At 36.9% G+C, this 14,700-nt stretch overlaps 1 protein-coding gene across 1 annotated transcript in view; it reads left to right on the top strand.

Moving 5' to 3' along the window:
• The window catches only part of LOC124594128 (NPC intracellular cholesterol transporter 1 homolog 1b-like), a 124,718-nt gene that overhangs the window by 53,108 nt on the left and 56,910 nt on the right, over positions 1 to 14,700 (top strand). The window contains exons 11-14 of the mRNA XM_047132485.1: positions 1,616 to 1,817; positions 2,117 to 2,233; positions 3,541 to 3,721; positions 6,271 to 6,398. Of these exons, the coding sequence (XP_046988441.1) occupies positions 1,616 to 1,817; positions 2,117 to 2,233; positions 3,541 to 3,721; positions 6,271 to 6,398 (628 nt within the window). The remainder of the gene's footprint in view (positions 1 to 1,615; positions 1,818 to 2,116; positions 2,234 to 3,540; positions 3,722 to 6,270; positions 6,399 to 14,700) is intronic.

Here is a 14,700-nt window from a genome sequence, read left to right as displayed (position 1 = left end):
GTGAAGGCAACAAATTTAATAATAACAATAATAATAATAATAATAATATTTATTCAACATCGAATAATCAAATACAATCCCTAGAAAAAATACAGTTTCAGGACATCATACAAATTATTCTTCTGGATACGTCAGTTTATAAATTACAAACTATTTCTTGGATAGTTAACATGTTTTCCAGTACAGGACATTGTTTTACTGCATTTTCTTTACAACATTTGTATGTTTTTGCGATTCTTGAGTTTCTCCCAGCGTATTTGATAATCAAAATATCCACAGGTGTACTGCCGGTCTACAGTGTCAAACGGGCACAATATTTCGGCGATCATACATGTCGCCATCATCAGATGAACTGAAGGACTGAGCTCAGTATTATTTGTATGTTTTTGTTTGTCACTTCTGTTGACCCAACAAAATCTGAGACAGTACCAGCCATGCTAGGGCTGCTGCCACTTGTCCTTCTATACCTTTCAATAACTGAAATGTAAATACATTCATTGTTTAAAACAGTATTTTTAAAATTTACAAATAAAAGTTGAATGGCTTTCCATATTTTAGTTACAGAGTTTGGATTTACAGTTTGTTGTGATCTTTTCAGAATAATAAACATGGTAAAATAATACAGTTATCATTGCCAAACTACGTGAAATACCTTTCCACAATAGTGTTTGATTTAAAAATGTTTGTAACTTTTAAAATACAGATTTGATTTTGATACTAATACAAATTCTGGATCTTTACACATATATGAAACATAATTACAATCAGTTTTCTGTGAACAAATTTTGTGAATACAAGTTTTGACATTTTCTTACATTTCTTACACTTATTTTCAAATATAAACTAATTAGATTCTAATACCTAATTCAGTGATCTATTACTTTTACAATGTGCATTCATTAAGTTATGTAAATTCACATATACATTGGGAGTTAGTATCAGTTACTAAAATATTGTCTGTATCACATTCTTTGTTATGTGCTGTATTATTCTGTTGCTTTACATGTTGACTGTTTTATAAACAGAGTTGTAAAGTGTAACTGAAGAATCAGCTGATATTATTTAAAGTGGCAGTCTTTTTTCTAATTTATTGGATTAAATTTATCTAACATAAGCATGAAATGCTTGAAACAACATGGTGATAGTTTAGTATTAATACAGTGCTACTGTACAGAGTAGTTTCAATTATTAGCTTGTCTTTTGTTAATGTATACTTTTACTCATTCCAAAATCCTGAAGATTCTCTTTCTTTATGGGATCTACAGAACATGATGAATGAAAGAATGAAGTGTTTAATGGCACTCAGAAACAATCACTAGGGTTGCTTGCAGCCTGTACTATTCACAGTTTGATTGGAATCCAAACAGCAAGCAACAAAACCAGTGGTTGACACCTGACAAAGACAATTGTGAATCACTGTTATCTATCAAATTAATAAATTATGTAGCCGACCAATGGTAGATAATCGTTCACACAGCATGCAGAAATGACAGCAACTTCCCTTTACTCATGAATTTTTTGTCATGTTTCCATCCACAAAAATTCCCCTCAGAGACAGGGATTAACATCTATATATGAATAAATGACTGCACTGTTTTATGAATTCCCTCCACAGGTTCATCCAGTTTTTGAAAGAATGGTCGGAGACAAAGATGCCCTCCTTCATGTCAATTGCTTTTTCGGCTGAACGGTCAATAGAAGATGAGCTCGCGCGTGAATCTGAAGCAGAAATAGCAACTGTTGTTATCAGCTATGCTGTGATGTTTTTGTATATCACACTTGCCATTGGACGGTATAGATCTTTCAAAACAATACTGGTAAGATAATTATATGTAACTTAGTACTTTATAATATTTCATAAAATGTGCTACTGTTCATGCAGTAGCACGTAGAAGATGCAGCACAACAATGTGAAGTTGACCATTACTTTGCTGCATCTGCCTTACTTTAATGTGATAGAGCAAAGCAATTTTGAACAAACATTTTTGATATTTTATGTTACAGTAAATTATGTAGTGTACACTTCTACAAAAAGATCACATAATGTATCAATTATTACATCTATTTCCTACTAAAGTTCTTCCAGAAACAAATTAATCGTATTTTTGCTTCACAGATTGATGGAAAATTTACTCTGGGAGTAAGCGGAATAGTCGTAGTACTTATGTCAGTATTATCATCTCTTGGGATATTTGGATATGCCGGAGTTGCAACAACATTATTAACAATTGAGGTATGATCTGTATCCACAAGCACTATTTCTCTTTTTCCACTGGAATACAGCTAGCCATTACCACAACTTTAAGTTGCTGTTTAGTTCTTTAACAGCTTATAATCAATGCTTGAAAGCTTCAGTTTTGTAAGTACCATCTGATTTATTCCATGAAGATTTGTATTGTTGCTTGTTGTCAACAGTTTTTCCATTGATTTAATACTTAACATCCTATACAAGACTCTTCATCTCTGTGCACTTACTACACCTAAGATCATGCTTAAAGCAGTAATCTTGTGTTTGGAATACAATAGTTTTGCATCCATCCAGAGTCTGTTGTACTGTGGCTTTTATAAATCACTTATCAAATGCAGGAATGGTTCCTTCAATGGGATGTAAATTACAGTAAATTACACATCTGTTCCTGCATTTTATCCCAGTTCTGTTCAGGAATTTTTTTTAAAAAATCCACAAAGGTAATTGCCAGTAGCCTGTTTATGTGCCAGTGTATTATTTATCCATTAAATGCACTCCTTGAAGACTATTACTGAATAAATAAATATTGAAAATTAGGTACTTTATAGGGCTGAATTGAAACTCCAATGCTTGTGGAGTGGAAATCCAAACTTAAGAAGTGAAGAAGACAGTTCATGATAATGGTGTTCTTATATACATATTTCCCTCCTACACAGGGTATATATTGCCATTCGAGGCAGCACTTTGGGTAGGGAAACTAAAAAAAGTTCAGAACTGTAGTAAAGATTCATTATGATTGTATGCTAATGAAAAAAATAAAGAAAGAAAAGGAAAGTGGTGGTGGTTGCAGGGGTGACGAAGAGTAACAGAAAACTAATTAAATATCTGTTAAAGAAATAATGATCATGGTAGTGGTAAAGAGTGACTGAGAACTGAATAAAGATGTGTTAAGCAGCAAAGCTGACAAACAGAACATGGCATGAAGAAGTATGTGTGAGACTAGATGCTAGGGGAACATAGTTCTAGGAATGCTTATCATAGAAATAAAAATGTTGGTGAAATATGTGCTGTGACATTGAAGACTAGTTCATTTGCCAATATTTGGTGTTCCAGGGGAGCTAAATTGTTGAGGAGACTGAAATATGTAATTGAGATTTTTGACAATGCTGCATAAAAAAAATGGAAACAAAAATTATTAGACCGGCAGAGGACAATGAAGGATGGGGACCAACATCAAAGGAGTTGAAAAAATTATGATTATGAAACAAATATTTTAACAAGTTACAAGAATAATATTAATTCTTTCTTCCATTATTTTACCATGTTTCTTCAGTGCTCTCTTTTTATTTCAGGTCATTCCTTTCCTTGTACTGGCCATTGGAGTTGACAACATATTCATCCTAGTACAGACACATCAGCGTAATCCGAGACAAAAAACTGAAAGCCATGAGGAACATGTTGCACGGACACTGGGTACAGTTGGACCCAGTATGCTACTCACAAGTTTATCAGAGACATGCTGCTTTCTTATAGGTAAGACTTTATGTTCCTCAGTTCCTCTAAAGCTTTCCAGCTCATATTATATTCAGTAATACATACCTCCATGGCAGTGTCTAATATTTTGATGTTTTTATACCCTCAGATATAAATTAAAATATGTGAGGACAAAACTTTAATATTCTGTACGTTTATTAACATGTAGACACCTTATAAATGTTCAGAATGTAACCATGTGTAGAAATTAATTTGTGAGGTGAATGTAAAATGACTCATTCCACACCTCTCTAATCTGTTGTACAAAGTGATCTGTGGAACATGAAAGTAACAAACTAAATTGAGAAGAAAGCAAATAGAAAATGGACTTGTCAAGAACCAAATAGAACTAACAATACAGCTGGCTGTATCTCATCAAAAATAAGGAAATATATTGACTGTGATGGTCACAAAACACTTTAGAATTTCAGATGATCATAGACTAGAGAGGTTATAGGTAAAAAACAGACACAAACACTAAAGAAATTCTAACTGATGAGACAAAACCAGAAATGTAAATTAATAATTTATTTAAAAATGAGGTAGTGTATCATATCAAACTCAGCAATGTGTTGGGCATATTAAACACTTTGACTGACATAGAAGAAAGGGGTAATTATTTAAAAATGGTATTTAAGTAGGCAACCAAAAATATTATAGGTATGAAGAACACAAAATGAAAAAATTCTCAAATGGAACAAGGCACCTATTAAAGAAAGTTTTGAGTAAGTGATAACTGGAATATGATAGAATATGCTGAATTGTACAGGACTATTTATAAATGTCTTTGAGAGAATCTGACAAGATATGATGGAAGTTTGATTAGAGAAACTACAGAAAACAATAAGAGTATGATGACATAAAACGAAATCTTATGTTGGGTAGACTTAAGATTTCAATACAATGCACAGTAACTAAATTGAACAAGAGTTCTTTAAATGTTTGTGAATTTCAATAGATGAATCACAAACACCTATTGTTACTAACAAAAACAACTACATCCTGGAAGTAATCACAAATGAGATGTGCAGTGCCATTCAAGGTACAAAAAAGGAGAATTGCCAGGAGAAGAAACTGTTCCTGTAGAAGTGATTGAAACTAGATGAAAAAGCAATTATGTGCAGAAAGTCTGCAGAAGAAGATAGCTGTCCAAAAGTAGAACAACGAAAAGCAAGGTTCCAGGTTTGAGCCCTAGGCTGGTGCATAATTTCAAAATAGTGCACACTCTGTTGCAAGTGAAAGCTTCATTCTCATATTGTATGATGTTAAAATAAATTAAGCCTCAAATAACTACCGAATGTAAGACCTGGAAGAGGTTGTGGCATTATGTGCACAAATTTCCATCGCCAGCATTAAATTTGGATACAGGGAGTAGACAAAGCAACTGCCTCTGCATACATAGACTTCCACAAAGAGAGCTGGAAAGAAGCAGGCACCTACTGTCATCACAAAGTACAGCCCTTATACAAGGGTTGGAACTTAAATAGTGGCAACTATTTATTTACAGCTCCTACAAAATAGATACATGCTTCAAAGTTTCACTGACCTTAAAAGTAGTCACCAGCATTGTGTGTAACCCATTGCCAGCAATGTGGAAGTCGTAGGATACTCTTAGCAGTGCCAGTTGTGTTGACAGTTTGAGTGGGGCGGTCTATTGCCCAATAAATTTGTACCATTTCTGAAGCAAATGCCGTGAAGTGTTTTCTCTGGTTTAGAAATCAAGTAGAACTCACAAGGTCTTAAGTCAGGGGAGTGTAGTAGGTGGTATAGCACTTAGCAGCCCCATCAGTCAAACAAATCAGTAACAACTTGCACTGCACATGCTTGAGCATTGTCCTGCAAAATGATGGTCAGGTCCTGCAGAAAGTGTCATCACTTCTGTCTCTAAGCTTATCATAGGTTGTGTTCCAAAAATGATCAAAAATGATGACACTTTCAGCAGGACATGACCATAATTTGGAGCACACGTATCTATTTTGTACGAGCTGTAAATAAATAGTTGCCACTATTAAAGTTCCAACCCTCATATCTATACATTGTGCTTTGAAAGAAGAGCCCACCATCACTGTTGACAGTGAGCCTTCTTCACTGAGGAGTCATTTGCAGGCTAGTAGCTGCTTCATTTATCAGTGTAACACAGTCTGGTGTATGTTTAGAAACTAATATTGAGTATTAAGAATAATCATCAAGTAAGGACAAATCTGGCCTGTGTTTAAATTATAGGTGACAAACTCTAACGTAAGATACAACAAAGGCACTGTGGCAGTTTCACATCTAACCTTTCTCACTCCCCCACCTCTTTTCTGCATTCATCTCACCACCCTTCTCTTTCTCTGCTTCCTTCCAATCCAACTCCTACTTAGCCCTGCAATGTATCAAGCGCAACTATTCTTTCAATGCAAACCAGAGGAAAGCAATTAACATTTTTTTACAGGGCTCAAAACTGGTTCTTGGTGTTTAAAGTGTATAACTGGCTACTTTTGATTTTATTGTCAATTTCAGTAAGTTAAGCTGCTTAATCTATATGATAATTATGATCTTTTTTTCAGGTGCTCTGTCAAACATGCCTGCTGTCAATACGTTTGCTCTTTATGCATCTGTAGCTACAATACTAAATTTCATTTTCCAAATAACATGCTTTGTAAGCATTATGACTTTGGACGATAAACGACAGTCAGTAAGTTAACCTTCATTTCTTTAAATTTTATGATGTTCTGGGGAAAAATCTTGACATAAGCAGTGGCTAAGCTCATGAAAAACTTTTTGCTTCTTTAGAAACTTCACTAAATTGTTTCAATACTGAATTATGCAATAAATAAGTTAACACCTCTGCCAAAGAACTATTCTAGAAAGGTTATAACTTCTTGAGAATTTGTGTGGACTTGCAGCTAATTTAGACAAATCTCTCTTTTTCCTAGCACTTATCAAATCATGTGGTGGCAAGGGTACCCATATGGGGTGGGAGAAACTGTAGGGTTGTAAATATTGTTAATATTTTAGAAGATGAATGGCAACTTGTAAGTAGCCATAAAAAATTCCGATTCTCACCCTTTTAAAAACTGCATAATATCAGCTTTTAAACTATTTCTTTGAAAGAAAAACATAAAACATATGATTGGATTTTCCTTTCCTTGAGAGCTGGAGGAGGCGGGTGGGGGTGGGGGGGGGGGGGGCTGATATGGACAGCCTTGTATGGGGTTCTCTGTTTGTTTTCATTTTGGCAAGTTTGCTATTGTTTCCACTTTATGACAGGATGTCCTGTCACCATAGTTGTCAGTTCACCTAAGGCAAGGATGACATTTATGCCACCTGCCAGTGAATTGTGTATATTTTGTCCTGTGTGTTATTCTATTTTAACTATTTGTGTATCTACATCTGCAATATAGATACTCTGCAAGCCACCATAAGGTGCATGGTGGAGGGTGTCCTGTGCCACTACTTGCCATTTCCCCTCCTGTTCCACTCACAAATTGAGCGAGGGGAAAACGAATGTCTGTACACCTCCATATGAGCCCCAACTTCTTGTATTCTATCTTTGTGGTCCTTATGCATGATGTGCGTGATGTATGTTGGCAGGAGTGACCTAGTATGGACCCTAAATACTCAGGTAGTACTCAGATAGTAGTCACACCAGTGTCCTATATGCAGTCTCTTTTACAGGTGAACCACTCTTTCCTAAAATTCTCCCAATATACCAAAGTTCACCATTTGCCTTCCCTACCACAGTTTTCACATGCTCATTCACCTCATATAGCTTTGAAGTTACACCCAGATATTTAAAGGAACTGTCTGTGTCAAGCTGGACACTAGTAATACTGTATCCTAACATTGCAGGTTTGTGGTTCCTACTCATCCGCATTAACCTACATTTTTCCACATTTAAGGGTAGCTGCCATTCATCACACCAACTGGAAATTGTGTCTAATTCATCTTGTATCTTCCTATAGTCCCTCAATTTTGACACCTTACTGTGCACCATGACATTGTCAGCAAACAACCACAGACTGCTGCCGACCCTGTCTGCCAAATTATTTATGTATATAGAGAACAACAGCGGTCCTATCACACTTCCCTGGGGCACTCCTGATTATACTCTTGTCTCTGATAAACATCATATTTTACGAGGCAGAAACTGGGGACAAGCCCAGCATTTGGTTAAATGAGTGCAGAAAACCTCCTAAAAAGAACATACAGGCTGGTTGATGTACTAAGCTAGCAGTTGTTAATTCACCACACATATTTAATCCAAATATGGATAAATCACCTAGTTTGCAAACTAGTGTACTATGTGATTAAGCTATAGAACCAGGCCTTAATTTAGACAAATATGTATAGAGCTATACTTTACTGTCTATTAATAAATTCCATGTGCGCTTTTGAAAGTACTTTATACAACTTTACCAGTGAAAGTGAACCATACAGCAAACATGCCTGCTCCATTTTCATGCAGCTACCTCTGTTTAATTCATGAAATGTATTAAAATTTATTTATACTACAAGCTACCAATTAACAAGTCTGAGGGTATTTCACCTGTTTCATACATCTTGCTCACCAGATGGTAGAGTTTTGTCAGGACTGGCTCTCCCAAGGCCGTCAGTAGTTCCAATGGAATGTTGTCTACTCCGGGGGCCCTGTTTCGACTCAGGTCTTTCAGTGCTCTGTCAAACTCTTCACGCAGTATCGTATCTCCCATTTCATCTTCATCTACATCCTCTTCCATTTCCATTATATTGTCCTCAAGCACATCGCCCTTGTATAGACCCTCTATATACTCCTTCCACCTTTCTGCTTTCCCTTCTTTGCTTAGAACTGGGTTTCCATCTGAGCTCTTGATATTCATACAAGTCGTTCTCTTATCTCCAAAGGTCTCTTTAATTTTCCTGTAGGCAGTATCTATCTTACCCCTAGTGAGATAAGCCTCTACATCCTTACATTTGTCCTCTATCCATCCCTGCTTAGCCATTTTGCACTTCCTGTCGATCTCATTTTTGAGACGTTTGTATTCCTTTTTGCCTGCTTCATTTACTGCATTTTTATATTTTCTCCTTTCATCAATTAAATTCAATATTTCTTCTGTTACCCAAGGATTTCTACTCACCCTCGTCTTTTTACCTACTTGATCCTCTACTGCCTTCACTACTTCATCCCTCAAAGCTACCCATTCTTCTTCTACTGTATTTCTTTCCCCCATTCCTGTCAATTGCTCCATTATGCTCTCCCTGAAACTCTGTAAAACCTCTGGTTCTTTCAGTTTTTCCAGGTCCCATCTCCTTAAATTCCCACCTTTTTGCAGTTTCTTCAGTTTTAATCTACAGGTCATAACCAATAGATTGTGGTCCGAGTCCACATCTGCCCCTGGAAATGTCTTACAATTTAAAACCTGGTTCCTAAATCTCTGTCTTACCATTATATAATCTGTCTGATACCTTTTAGTATCTCCAGGGTTCTTCCATGTATACAACCTTCTTTCATGATTCTTAAACCAAGTGTTAGCTATGATTATGTTGTGCTCTGTGCAAAATTCTACCAGGCGGCTTCCTCTTTCATTTCTTAGCCCCAATCCATATTCACTGAATGTGTTTCCTTCTCTCCCTTTTCCTACACTCGAATTCCAGTCACCCATGACTATTAAATTTTCGTCTCCCTTCACCATCTGAATAATTTCTTTTATTTCATCATACATTTCTTCAATTTCTTCGTCATCTGCAAGCTAGTTGGCATATAAACTTGTACTACTGTAGTAGGTGTGGGCTTTGTATCTATCTTGGCCACAATAATGCGTTCACTGTGCTGTTTGTAGTAGCTTACCCGCATTCCTATTTTCCTATTCATTATTAAACCTACTCCTGCATTACCCCTATTTGATTTTGTGTTTATAACCTTGTAGTCACCTGACCAGAAGTCTTGTTCCTCCTGCCACCAAACTTCACTAATTCCCACTATATCTAACTTCAACCTATCCATTTCCCTTTTTAAATTTTCTAACCTACCTGCCCGATTAAGGGGTCTGACATTCCACGCTCCGGTTTGTAGAACGCCAGTTTTCTTTCTCCTGATAACGACATCCTCTTGAGTAGTCCCCGCCCGGAGATCCGAATGGGGGACTATTTTACCTCCAGAATATTTTACCCAAGAGGATGCCATCATCATTTAACCATACAGTAAAGCTGCACGCCCTCGGGAAAAATTACGGCTGTAGTTTCCCCTTGCTTTCAGCCGTTCGCAGTACCAGCACAGCAAGGCCGTTTTGGTTATTGTTACAAGGCCAGATCAGTCAATCATCCAGACTGTTGCCCTTGCAACTACTGAAAAGGCTGCTGCCCCTCTTCAGGAACCACATGTTTGTCTGGCCTCTCAACAGATACCCCTCCGTTGTGGTTGCACCTACGGTACGGCTATCTGTATCGCTGAGGCAGGCAAGCCTCCCCACCAACGGCAAGGTCCATGGTTCATGGGGGGGATTTGTTGCGTAGCAATATTAAAAAATGTAACAAAACTTGCTCACAAAAACTGTCAGCAATCTGAGACCCCGATGGGCGATTCACATTATTTTAAAAATTACTTGCTACGTCATCCGTTATTAGAAACAGAGAGTTTATGGATTACAATGAAAAAGGTGCTGTATATACACTCTCATATCACACAATTATGTGTTAGTTAGCTGCTCTCACATTGTAACATAAAGTTGTAGACGACTTTTAGATTATAGTATTGAAATTAATAAAATATGTTGGATAACAATGCTTTAAATAAAGTTGCTTGTATCACGAATATTATTGTTGTTGTTGATGTTGTTGTGGTCTTCAGTCCAGAGACTGGTTTGATGCAGCTCTCCATGCTACTCTATCCTGTCCAAGCTTCTTCATCTCCCAGTACCTACTACAACCTACATCCTTCTGAATCTGTTTAGTGTATTCATCTCTTCGTCTCCCTCTATGATTTTACCCTCTGCAATGCCCTCCAATACTAAATTGGTGATCCCTTGATGCCTCAGAATATGTCCTACCAACCAATCTCTTCTTCTAGTCAAGTTGTGCCACAAATTTCCCTACTCTCCAATTCTATTTAATACCTTCTCATTAGTTATGTGATCTGCCCATATAACCTTCAGCATTCTTCTGTAGCACCACATTTTGAAAGCTTCTATTCTCTTTTTGCATAAACTATTTCACTTCCATACATGGCTACACTCCATACAAATACTTTCAGAAACGACTTCCTGACACTTAAATCTATATTCGATGTTAACAAATTTCTCTTCTTCAGAAATGTTTTCCTTGTCATTGCCAGTCTCTACTTCAACCATCATCAGTTATTTTGCTCCCCTAATAGCAAACCTCCTTTACTACTTTAAGTGTCTCATTTTGTAATCTAATTCCCTCAGCATCACCTGATTTAATTTGACTACATTGCATTATCCTCGTTTTGCTTTCATTGATGTTCATCTTACATCCTCCTTTCAAGACACTGTCCATTCCATTCAGCTGCTCTTCCAGGTCCTTTGCTGTCTCTGACAGAATTACAATGTCATCAGCGAACCTCAAGTTTTAATTTCTTCTCCTTGGATTTTAATTCCTACTCCGACTTTTTTTTTTTTTTTTTTTTTTTTTTTTTTTTTTTTTTTTTTTTTTTTTTTTTTTTTTTTTTACTGCTTGCTCAATATACATTGAATAACATTAGGGAGAGGCTACAACCCTGTCTCACTCCCTTCCCAACCATTGCTTCCTTTCATGCCCCTCGACTCTCATAAATGCCATCTGGTTTCTGTACAAATTGTAAATAGCCTTTTGCTCCCTGTATTTTACCCCTGCCACCTTCAGAATTTGAAAGAGAGTATGCCACTCAACATTGTCAAAAGCTTTCTCTAAGTCTACAAATGCTAGAAATGTAGGTTTGCCTTTCCTTAATCTGCTTTCTAAGATACGTTGTAGGGTCAGTATTGCCTCACGTGTTCCGACATTTCTACGGAATCCAAACTGATCTTCCCCGAGGTCAGCTTCTACCAGTTTTTCCATTTGTCTGTAAAGAAATCATGTTAGTATTTTGCAGCCATGGCTTATTAAACTGATAGTTTGGTAATTTTCACATCTGTCAACATCTGCTTTCTTTGGGATTGGGGTTATCATATTCTTCTTGAAGTCTGAGGGTATTTCGCCTGTCTCATACATCTTGCTCACTAGATGGTAGAGTTTTGTTAGGCCTGGCTCTCCCAAGGCTGTCAGTAGTTCTAATGGAATGTTGTCTATTCCCGGGGCCTTGTTTCGACTCAGGTCTTTCAGTGCTCTGTCGAACTCTTCACGCAGTATCATATCTCCTATTTCATCCTTGTCTACATTCTCTTCCATTTCTATAATCTTGTCCTCAAGAACATCACCCTTGTATAGACCCTCTGTATACTCCTTCCACCTTTCTGCTTTCTCTTCTTTGCTTAGAGCTGGGTTTCCATCTGAGCTCTTGATATTCATACAAGTGGTTCTCTTTTCTCCAAAGGTCTCTTTAATTTTCCTGTAGGCAGTATCTATCTTACCCCTAGTGGTATACGCCTCTACAACCTTACATTTGTCCTCTAGCCATCCCTGCTTAGCTATTTTGCACTTCCTGTTGATCTCATTTTTGAGAATTTATATTCCTTTTTGCCTGCTGATTTTACTGCATTTTTGTATTTTCTCCTTTCATCAACTAAATTCAGTATCTCTTCTGTTACCCAAGGATTTCTATTAGCCCTTGTCATTTTACCTGCTTGATCCTGTGCTGCCTTCCCTATTTCATCTCTCAAAGCTACCAATTCTTCTTCTACTGTATTTCTTTCCCCCATTCTTGTCAATCGTTTTACAAATATCAAATCCAGGGAATGAGTTGGACAAGGCGTAGATCCTCTTTGACAAATCAAACAATTTGGAAATAATTTGTGAAGTGAAGACATTCTGCAGTACTTTGTGCACTATGGGCTGGACAGCCATCATGTTGGCTCCACAGGATCCTCCTAGTCTTCAAAGGCATGGATTATAACATATGTGGAAGATTGTCAGGTGTGAGGTTGTGATACTTGCATGCATTCAGTGTTCCATCTATGAGACTGGTGGTCCATTATCCCACACCACATTTCCACACTCCATGGACACTGATGTTCCACTTGATGAAGTCAACAAGGACTGTCAACAGACCATTAGTGCATGTTTCAGTTATGATAACTGGTAAATGAGGCTTCGTCACTAAACAAGATACATGGTAGGTCTCAAGTATCCTATCTTAATGCCCAAGTACATAAGTTAACAAGATTCTCATAATCATTTCCAGGCAGCTCTGACAGAGAGAGATGTGATATAGATGGAACCGATACCAATGGACAAAGCTTAGAACACTTGCCTGATTCATGCCATTGGCCCATGCAATAGCATGGAAGCTAACATGCAGATCAACTGCAACAGCAGAAAGAACATTAATTTCATACCTCTTCTATCATCACTTGTTTCCTTTTGTTACTTGGTCTAGGTGTTACACGGCCACTTTCACATAACTGGATGAAGGGGTTCATAAATAATTGCCAAGATGGTAAACATCTGTTGAGAGATCTTGCCACATACACCATACTAGAACAAACTACATTCTTCCTACACTCTCTATACACCATGAGCATATTGGCTTTTCCTGTGTTAAAAAAAAACATTGTCCACTCGTAACTTATTGCTTGGACTGTCACATAAAAACTAACTAGCAAGACACAATGCACTCAAGGAACACACAAGCACACTGTAAACAAATGTGACAACATTGTCCCATGCAATAACACATGTTGAATGACACAAGCAAGTGTCAGTGTGGAAACTTTTCAAAATATGGAATCTTGTAAATGGCTTAATTAGAATCCTGCAACGAACACTACTAGTATTCTGATTTACCCCGCTTGTAGTTTATTAATGTCAATAGGCATTTTTCCATTCTAAAACTTGCATGTTTGCACAAAAAATACACTTTCTAAGTATTATTACAATATTTTTATTGGGTGACTATACAAGCCCCTGACTACCAATCCATTCTATGAAAACCACACATCAATAGCACTTTCCATTTCTGCAATATTTGAAGTGTTTCAGTTGATTCCCTCTACATATTATTTAAAATATAATATAATATTATTTATGAGATGCCTGAGCTTGATGCAGTGATACTCATTATTCCATATTTGGTGGCATATTTGTCATCACCCACCTTAAATCACCACATTTGACTACTGACAATCTGTTTCTTTTCTTTGTCAGTAAATTACTAACTACTCTAAATCCTCTTTTGACCAAATATAATGACAGAAATGCAATGAAAAACTTTCATGTTGCACACAATAAAGCTGGTTATGACATTGGACTTTGCCTTTGAAGCTGCAATTCTTGATGTCTATTTTTAATTTCACTTTTAATTCTTCATTTTCTGACAATTATATAACTCCTCCTGTAGTAATAATTCTGATGTTTGTACATTTGACAAAGTTTCTGATGCCTTGTCTGGAATGTGTGTTTGAAAGACAATCTGAAATATATTTGCACAGTCTGCTTCACAGTCTGCTTTAAGTGTTTCTAAGTCCTGGGAATATACCAGAATGCCATCATCATTTGTTTCCACAGAGAAAAGATTTGGAAAGCGAGAGAATTGTATTTGACGTATATTTTGTTTGTGCAGGGTAAGTGTTGACATGGATGTGGGTACAGTTGCTTTTGCTTTGATTAAATTCATATCATCTCCTTGCAATCACATTCATTTCATTAAATGAAGACACTGAAGAGCCAAAGCAACTGGTACACCTGCCTAATACTGTGTAGGACCCCGTGAGCACCCAGAAGTGCTGCAACACAATGTGGCATGGACTCAACTAATGTCTAAAGTAGTGCTGGAGGGAACTGACCCCATGAATCCTGCAGAGCTGTCCATAAATCTCCTGGCAAAGATGATGAGAATGACACTCATCAAAATGTCACGGATTTTT

The sequence above is a fragment of the Schistocerca americana genome, chromosome 2 (genome assembly GCF_021461395.2).
Source record: "Schistocerca americana isolate TAMUIC-IGC-003095 chromosome 2, iqSchAmer2.1, whole genome shotgun sequence".
Lineage (NCBI taxonomy): Eukaryota > Metazoa > Arthropoda > Insecta > Orthoptera > Acrididae > Schistocerca > Schistocerca americana.
The sequence above is the reverse complement of the archived record's forward strand: the minus strand, read 5'-3'. Positions and strand labels throughout refer to the sequence as shown.